Source organism: Bombina bombina, chromosome 1 (assembly GCF_027579735.1).
Source record: "Bombina bombina isolate aBomBom1 chromosome 1, aBomBom1.pri, whole genome shotgun sequence".
Taxonomy (NCBI): Eukaryota; Metazoa; Chordata; class Amphibia; order Anura; family Bombinatoridae; genus Bombina; species Bombina bombina.
The window spans coordinates 546,791,396-546,801,659 of NC_069499.1; the positions used below are offsets into that span (position 1 = coordinate 546,791,396).

A 10,264-nucleotide genomic window follows, 5' to 3' on the forward strand; every position below is an offset into this window, starting at 1 on the left:
CTCCCCTGCATTAGGATTGTACACATTCTTGATTGATTGATTACTTTTTATTGTCATTGCACAAAGTATAAAAACAAAGACAACTAAATATTTTAAGCATCCAACCCAGACATAACAAAAAGAAGTATAAGGTGCGTGAATTAGAACAATTGGCAATTGACAGAATGAGGAGGATTAAAGTATATGCATGCATTGTGAAATATGTAATATCAATGATTTAAAAACAGAAATACGAATGGAGTAGACAGAAGTTTAGATGTGCAATATAAGTGAAATGTGTGCAGAAACAGTAAGCTACACAGTAAAAGGTAATTGTCATCATAGCACATCAAAATAATGAACCACAAATCAATTTTAGTATAAGAAAATAATATAAAGTGCATAAGTTAGTATGTTATATCAATAACTGAAAAGCAGTGTGTTATAACATAAATAGCAAACAATGACTTAAAGGACCAATCAACACATTAGATTTGCATAATCAACAAATGCAAGATAAGACAACGCAATAGCACTTAGTCTGAACTTCAAATAAGTAGTAGATTTTTTAATAAAAAATTTCAGTTATGTATATTTCCACTCCACTTGTACCATGTGATAGCAATCAGCCAATCACAAATGCATATACGTATAGTCTGTGAGTTCTTGCACATGCTCAGTAGGATCTGGTGACTCAAAAAGTGTAAATATAAAAGACTGTGCACATTTTTTTTAATGGAAGTAAATTGGAAAGTTGTTTAAAATTACATGCTGTATCCGAATCATGAAAATTTAATTTAACCTGAGTGTCCCTTTAAGAAAACACATCAGTGTACAATATAAGTGTAATGTGCAAAAAGCAGTAGTAGGCCATGAAAGTCTATGTACTAATAATTAATTGACAGCAAGGTGCAAATCAGATAGTGAGCAGCAAATAAATGGTGCGAGTTAAGAAAAACGTAAATAATGAGCAGCAGTTGTAGTCTGAGGTAGTTTAGGTATGAGATTAAAAAGTCAATAAAAAGGAGTTTAAAAAAAAAAAAAAATCAAAAAGCTAGAAATTCTGCACACGTCTATGTATAGACTGGCTTCTGCGGGGGCCCCAGCACTTGGGCCCTGGTGCCATTGCACCTGATGCACCAATGGTAGTCCTGCCCCGAGGAGCATAAGCAACATATAAAATTAAAACACAAAAAATACATCTACACAATATAAATTATTTTATCATAATATGTTATTTTGAATTTAAGTATTTTATAACTAAACAGGGGTCATTCCATGTCAAATAAATAAAAATAAAAAAAGTTATATACAGGTGGCCCTCGTTTTACAACGGTTCAATTTACACCGTTTCAGAATAACAACCTTTTTTTCCAGTCATGTGACTGCTATTGAAAAGCATTGCGAAGCAGTGCATTTATTAAAATAGCCAGTAGGTGGAGCTGTCCGCTTGTATTGCAGCAAAGCCAAGCAAGCTGAAATTAATCAGTTTGACCAGACCTGAGCTATCGAGCAGATTTCAAAGGAACAAGATCTTCCTGTCTATAAATCAGCCCAGATTGGAATGCATAGAAATAACTTTTTGCAGAAAAATGCAAGTGAAGTCTGTGTTGTGTGATTATTTTCTTAGCTTTATAATGCTGTTTAGCAAAAGTTTTTGTTCATTTAAACTTAGTTTAATTATATATTCTGTGTTGTGTGATTATTTTATTAGGTTTATAATGCTGTTTAGCATTTAAAGTCTTCATTTCAAAGTTTTAAAAATAATGTATTAGATGTTACTTATGACAATTTTGAGAGGGGCCTGGAACCTCTCTCCTTCACTTCCCATTGACTTACATTGTAAACCGGGTTTCAATTTACAACCATTCCTTCTGGAACCTAACCCAGGCGTAAACTGAGGGCTATGTATGTATGTATGTATGTATGTATGTATGTATGTATGTATGTATGTATGTATATATATATATATATATATATATATATATTATTTTGAGAGCTATGTTAACCCTTGTACTGCTGCTCCCTAAGCAGAACACAGCTAGTGAGCCAATCGGAAGCAGCATGCACAAATAACCTTCATTCACCTTCTGTGTCCTGACCAGGAATAACATGGTAGCATGCCTGCCGAGCATTAGAGACATTCTGGTAAAAATTTAAATGCGCATAGATGAATTACATCTTTGAATAGAAACATATTTGCAGTAAACATGTATTGGCAAAAAATCTCCTAGTAAAAGTTATCACTGCTTAAAAGGACCAGTCAACACAATAGATTTGCATAATCAACAAATGCAAGATAACAAGACAATGCAATAGCACTTAGTCTGAACTTCAAATGAGTAGTAGATTTTTTTATAACAAATGTCAAAGTTATGTATATTTCCACTCCCCTTGTACCATGTGATAGCAATCAGCCAATCACAAATGCATATACGTATAGTCTGAGTTCTTGCACATGCTCAGTAGGATCTGGTGACTCAAATTGTAAATATAAAAGACTGTGCACATTTTTTTAATGGAAGTAAATTGGAAAGTTGTTTAAAATTACATGCTATATCTGAATTATGAAAATTTAACTTAACCTGAGTGTCCCTTTAAGGGGTCAATTTATTAAACCCTTTCAGCAGGCGAAGCCTGCCTACATCTGCAGGTTTTCACAAGAGAACCTGTATGCCGTATTTAACAAGCAGCGCTGCTTCCCTACCCTTTTGCCTGTATCATGTCAGCAATTAACAAACGGTGCATACTTAAATACACTTTTGAAATAGCTATAGCTTTGATAATTTATGTATATTACAAAAATGCTTATATTCAAAACAGAATTATATCCATGTGGATTCCAATTTTGGCTGGAATGTCCCTTTAACCATGAGTTTAATTCCTTTGCAATGTCAAAACACACAGTTTGTAACAAGCAAGTTTTTAATGATAATTAAAAAAAATAAAATAATCTAATATTGTCAGATTGGAATGTCTCTTTAAAATAAATACATACATAAATACATGCAACTGATCAGTCTGAGTGAACATTTATGTTTCCTGTCTACTTAAATGCGCCTTTGACTCAGCAATTTTATTACCACACCAACAACAACCTTAATGAAAGGATCACAAGAGAAAGAATGATCTGTCTTACTTTTAGCAGCTGAAGTCCAGACAGACATAAATGAGATTGTAAAATGCTTAAACAGTAAATTGCAAACCTCTGATGTGTATGAATGGGAGGTGCATGTGTAGCAAGCACAATAGAAGGTTATTTAAAGGACCAGTACACTCAGTGAAATAGATTTCAGTAGCAACAATTGCGCAAAAAAAAAAGTACAGTGAAAAATTTTTTTTTTTTAATTATGTATTATTTTTACCTTTTTCCACACTGCTTATCCTTGCAGCTCGACAACCGCGGAACACCCAGAGAAAAGGGCTGGACTACCACACTTTTACCCTGCCCCGCAGCCAATCAAAACCATTTATTTAATTTTATTTAAATTAGATTGTATTTCAAATGCGCATATAACTAAAGTGACTGGTGTGGTGCTGCAGTGTCCTTTTTTCTGCTTTTGGAAAGCAAGAAAGATCTCAACGTTGAACACGGACAAGCTTTTTATTTAGAGAACGTCCCTGTTCACACTAGCGGTGGCAGGAGCATGCGTCCTGCAAAGAAGGGACTCCGCTCGAGTGGCTGCGCGGCCAGAAATTAGACAAGTGGGTATTCTTACCAGCCCATGAAAACGGAACTTTGCTAAATAAAAATCTAATGTTACAAGAGGTTTAAAAAAAAAAAAAAAAAAACACACACATTGTTTTATTTTGGACAGCTAAATTCAAAAACATTCGGTCTTCATTTGGGTAAACTGTTCCTTTAATTGAACAAATATTTGCACTATAAGGATTATTACTGCAATACTTTGATTATTCTATTTCTGTCTTCATTCAAAAATCTTTGTTACTACTTTAATTTTATAGGCAATATGTAGATACAGCTAGCAAATGAAGTATTATACCAGCCATGCCTCCCTGGATTTGTTGAGCCATTGACTAGCAACGGGTTTCAGGTAAGAAAACAAAAAAAAACATCAAATAAAATAGAAAACAGATCATTGTAGTGCATTTTTACATCCAAAGAAAACTGTTCCACTGGAACAGGGCATTCTGGGTAATTTATAAGCAAAGGCAGATCACAGTGTCACAACTTCCCTGCTTCCTAAGCCTGTTTTAAAAAACAGGCACCTTCATGCATGCACAATGATGCTCAAGTCAACACAAAAGCATAGGAAGATAGTTTTAAATAACATTAGCACTGCAATGGCATGAGTCTGTTATTAAAACAAATCCTTAGCCAGAACGCCTTGCTCCAGTGGAAATATAGTTAAAGGATTTCTGTGGAAAAAGGTCACATTTATTTAGATGTGCAGGCATGCTGCCTATTGCATATAGATTGTAAGTTATTGCTAGCAAACCCTCTTCCTCTTTTATTAATGTTTTGTTTTAATTGTTTATGTATTTTTTCCCTCATTTATCAATGTCATTGTGTAGCCCTACTCACACAACCAGCATACCGAGTTTAGAGACTCTTTACAAAACAACACTTACCATAATAGCTAAATGTGAAGTTGGAGCTCAGGTATTAGGCCTATTTGTGAATTTCATCCTCCCTATCAACACACTGTCTGAAAGTTACAAATATCCAGTTCACTGTCATTAGTACACACAGTTTCTAAGTTATTGTTTGACAAAAGTGGGCAACGTTTGCTGTGTTATTACAAAACATAAATGCAGAAAATTATTCTTTAAATATCTAATGTGGGGGATTAAATAGAGTGAAACCAGTTAAGGCTTAATTTTTACTAAAGTTCATGAAACCACTAATAAATTATTGATAATGCCGAAGCTTATTGGTAAATTAAAGTAATTTTGATGATTTACCTTTGCATCTAAGATTAACTCAAGCATATTTTTTCTAATATACAGTATTTGCTTTTTGAAAGATTCTCCTTTTAAAATGTACAACTAAACACAAAATAGCAAAAAGGCAACAGAGTGATCTAAGGGTGAAAACCAGCAATCTGCCACATAAATGTCACTGGAACTTACTGCATGTGCATGAACTAATGGGGTTGTGTGTACTCAGGTAGGTACATGTGGTGTCTTAAAATCCTCTCTGTAAAAACAAATATATTACAAAAATGCTTGTGACTATTTTGTAATTAACGGTTTATAGAAAAACGTTATTAAAGGGACACTAAACCCAAATTTTTACTTTCACGATTCAGATAGAGCATGCAATGTTAAGCAACTTTATAATTTACTCCTATTATCAATTTTTCTTCGTTCTCTTGCTATCTTTATTTAAAAAGCAGGAATGAGATGCATAGGAGCCGGCCCATATTTGGTTGAGAATTATGCTTGCTTATTGGTGAGTAAATATAAGCCTCCAATAAGCAAGCACTATCCATGGTGCTGAACCTAAAACGGGCTGGCTGCTAAGATTTGCATTCCTGCTTTTAAAAATAAAGATAGCAAAAGAACAAAGAAAAATTTATAATAGGAGTAAATTAAAAAGTTGCTTAAAATGTCATGCTCTTTCTGAATCATGAAAAAAAAAATTGGGTTCAGTGTCCCTTTAACAGTCAACATGGTTTATACAATTTATATTCCTGATAAATTTAAAATCATAAATCTAAGCAACACAGATACAATTTGCACAACTTTGGGATAACCCACACATATCTTCAATGTAGTCCTAAGAGACTACTATATAGTTTTCTTGAATATTCTTCTTTCATAAAACATACATGGCAAGGAATCAGACTCATTTAAACAAATCACAATAATTGGTTATAATACAAGGAGACACGTATTTTGAGTCACATAATTTTGTACATTATAGCACTGTATGTCTGAGTTAAGATACATGCATTGGCTTTAATAATAACTTCATCAAAACACATGTAACTAAGAACTGACTGCAAACCAAGAAAATAAAATGCCCTGTAAAACACAACTGAAAATATGCACTGTGTCCACTTGTCTTCCCTAGTACCTTAAATGCGTTTCTTTACAATTTTGTATCTTGTTTTCCACAACTGTGCATACTGCATTTTATTTAATTTTGATTGCTTTTGATTAAAAAATAAAAATGTTTTAACACTCGGTAACCTAAAGGTGTGCCTGAATTGCCAGAAATAAATTCTAATAAGGTCCATTGGAAAAGGCACTAATTATTTTATATCTGCATTTGACCATGAATGATCACTATAAAACATCTTGCTGCACACCCATAAATTTCTGATTTGTAGCCTGCCAAAATAAAATGTAATCACATAACGACTGCAGTCCAGGAAACAATGCTTGGTGACAGCTGAGAAAAGAACACAATAGCATGACATGACATCATATACTGCAAAGATGCTTACTGCGGAATGGTGCCACTTTCTAATAGGAAAATAGTATTTGTAATAATATAAACGTTTCCACTATTGAAGATTTGTGATAGAGCAAGGCCTCACATGCACGCTGAATAAGTGATGACATGTCCTGATGCTATTAAAATAGAAATCATCCCTCTGCACAGGAATGCAGTCCTTGTCTTGGACTACAAGTAATCTCGAACTTCAAAAAATTATATGTTAAGTATATTTGTTGTATGGTTTATAGAGTCTTCAAATAGAAAATAACGTGTACCCTATATTTATGTAATCTCTTACTAAGGCCTAGCATAATACTGAATTATAATTGTAGATTCCAAAGTCGAAAGCATATCAAGACTGGTTTATATGAGAATTATAACCTACAAAATACAAATTATAGTTGCATTTAAAAACATTGACTCTTGATAATACACACTATGGTACCAACAGATGGGTTAAATATGAGTCTTCTTGTATTAAGACTCATCAATACACCTCTGCAGTGGCTAATCACTGATGAAATGGCCAGTGACTGCCACTCCCAACCCGGGTCTATAGACCATACGCCTTGACTTATATAAGGAGAGAAAAAAAAAAAAAAAAAGGAAATTCAAAAGCTAAGTGTGTGTGTATGTATATATATATATATACATATATATATATATATATATATATATATATATATATATATATATATATATATATATATATATACATATACACACACACAATTTTAATTATATAAAATGTAAGACAAATTATGCAAAAAAATAAACTATATAGAACCTTGAAGCTAGGTAACCTAAATATCTAATAAAAAAAAAATAGCAACATTATTTCACAATCACAGTAGTGTACAAAAGCATTTTAATCTCCTAGTGTTTATATAGAACTTACCAGCAGCTGTAGCCAGGAGGGTGGAATGATGTAAGATAAAGAACAGGAAAATAAAAATCCGATAGGAAGCCATAATAATCCCAAAGAATTGAGATAGTAGGTAGCCACGGGAATGGAAAAAAAATGAGAGGGGATCCAGTCCCTCAGAAAATTATCCAGTTTCACGAGGAAATTGATTGTCTTCTAATCCATTAGGGTAGACAGTTTCTGGCTTTATATTCTCATTGGGTGCAATGCTGTTTTCTGACAATTAATGCTCATTTCAAGGAGGTATATTCCAAAGGGGTAACCGCTTTTCCAATGAAATTGAATTATTTCCCAAAACATAACAATAAAAGCAATGGTAAATCAATATACTACACAGGACTCTGTGTATGCATGCCCAGCATATGTAAAGGTATGGGAATAAATAATGTAAAATCCATCTCAGCCAAAACAATTATATTTATTTCACTTGGAGCTTTTACTCAAACCCCATTACCAAGGAAAGTAATTTCCTACCTATTGTGAAAATAGGTATAAATTGCACCCAAAAAATATTGTTTGTTTTTTATAAAAGTACTATATTTTTTAATATATTATTGATATAACAGCATACTTCTATTACTTTTCAAAAATTGTCCCCTTTGACAAAATTACGGTATATTTTATAAAATTATTTAGCTTCTTCTTTTCCAAAAAAAAACTTAAATTATATTTTACCAAGACGCTATACTTAAGTGCGACGTTCCTTCTTTCTCATTCAGTTTTGCAGCATTCAGGAGCCACATTCCCATTAGGTGATAAAATCCCAGTGAAAATGAGCTGTGCTGTGGCAAGCAGCTGTCCCAGATATCGCGGTTGAGGCCCGTAGTTGGCTCCTGAGGGATAGGCTGTAAGTGCTTCTGCTTAAATCCCTAGCACAAGCGATCACCCTAGGCTGGCTGCAGCAACTTCCCTGGGGAAGCCAACCGAAGGGGGGTTTGTTGTGGTGAGAGGACTAAGAAGGAGGGGAACTGTTGACTGAAGTGGTGGTGAGGAAGGCACTGAGATATCTCCCCTCCCCTTCTTTTTCACCCATACACAAACCTCCTCCTCCAGCCACTGCTCCTGTGTCTCAGCCAGACACAAAGAGGCCTCTCACAGCACAGACACAGGGGGAGGCGGAGACAGAGCCTGCAGGCATGGAAAAAAAAAAAAAATTTTAGTTTTTTTTTTTATATCAAACTTTATTGACAATAAAGAAAAATAACAAATTGTAATAGTCACGGGGAATACTGCATTAATTTTCAGACGAAGGACCACATTGGATTCCTTTTTTTTTAGTGCAACGCAGGAAGTTTTGTTTTTGTTTTTTAAACCATCACAAAAATGAATTCCTATATAACTATATACAGTTATCATTTAGCAAGCCAAGCAACACACTTATTTCTGCAAAAGCTGGGATTTAAAGCATCGTTTCTTAAAGGGACAGTCAAGTCCAAAAAAAACTTTCATGATTCAGATAGGGCATGCAATTTTAAACAACTTTCCAATTGCTTTTATCATTAAAAGTGAAGGTAAAGTTTTTCTTTCTTGAAGACAACCTCCCATTTATCATTTTCACATTCATGTAGTCGCTAACTTTTTTTTAATATTGCTGCCATAGTTTTAATAAAAAATACATTTCTAATTCCCTACCGTTTGGATCCCGACTCCTCCCCATCCCTACTTCCTCCTTCTTCGTTGTGTGACGTCTTCAGCGGTCCCACCCGCTCTCTACATGTCACAAAAGCGCGTTCACAATCTCAGATTGCAATGCGCATGCGCAAATCGATGATGCTGCTTTTCAATGCGCATAATCGCCGGGCAATATTTTCTACTGTGCATGCGCAAAATCAAACGGGTTCGCTCTTTGAATTACTACTACTTATTTTAAAAAAAGAATGCTATACTGGATCGAAATTAGGGTGAGTTTACCTTCACTTTAAATTTACTTTGTTCCCTTGGTGGTATTTTTGAAAAGCTAAACGTAGCTGAGCTCAAACTGATTTCTAAACCGTTGAAAACCGCCCCTTAGCTCAGAGCATTTTAAAAAAAAATTACAGTATGACAGTACTAGCTCATGTGTGTCATATAGATAACATTGTGCTCACTCCCGTGGAATTATTTAGGAGTCTGCACTGATTGACTAAACTGCATGTCTGTCAAAAGCACTGAGATAAGGGGGCAGTCTGCAGAGGCGTAGATACAAGGTAAACACATAGTTAAAAAGTGTATTAATATAACAGTGTTGGTTATGCAAAACTGGGGAATGGGTAATAAAGGGATTATCTATCTTTTTAAACAATAAAAATTCTGGTGTATACTGTCCCTTTAACAACCGTCCTCATATACCCCCAACAGGACAGGTTTTCATTATAGCTTAAAGGGACAGTTTACTCAAAAATGTTCTCCCCTTTAATGTGTTCACAATGATCCACTTTACCTGCAAGCGTGTATTAAATTGTTTACAAGTATTTCCATTACCCTTATATTGGCATTCGAAATAGTTTATTTATCCTGTGGTATCCCCACCCATCCTGAAAGTTTTTGGCCTCCAGGTCAAGCTGTGTTAACACAGCCAGTAGAAGAAATTACACTCACAGTGGGTTATATAAGAGATATGGTAATACAATTTTTATTTTCCATTGTTCTGTCCAAGTATTGGTAATTGGTTTATGGACAGATATAAGATAAAGAAGCAGGTACTGTATATGTACACAATGTGATAAAGTAATGAGATCTGATTATACCTACAAGCTCAACCAATTTTGTTAGGTCGTGGCTTCAAAACACAAAAGTAGCTAATTCATATACACAAATAAGCTTTAACAGCAAATTGTATACATTTTATACTCTGCAGCTGGTAAAAAAAGTAATTGGAAACACATTAAGGGAAAAACAATTTTATAGTATACTGTCCCTTTAACCAGAGCACAGGGGAAATAATCAACTGGTGGGTGAGTGCATGTTAGTAA

General features: G+C 34.2%; 1 protein-coding gene across 1 annotated transcript in view; it reads right to left on the reverse strand.

The window, feature by feature from the left end:
- BMPR2 (bone morphogenetic protein receptor type 2) overlaps nt 1-8,402 on the reverse strand; it is a 498,659-nt gene extending 490,257 nt beyond the window's left edge. Inside the window, exon 1 of the mRNA XM_053698685.1 lies at nt 7,287-8,402. Within this exon, the coding sequence (XP_053554660.1) occupies nt 7,287-7,359 (73 nt within the window). The 5' untranslated portion in view covers nt 7,360-8,402. The remainder of the gene's footprint in view (nt 1-7,286) is intronic.
- Nucleotides 8,403-10,264: the final 1,862 nt, after the last annotated feature.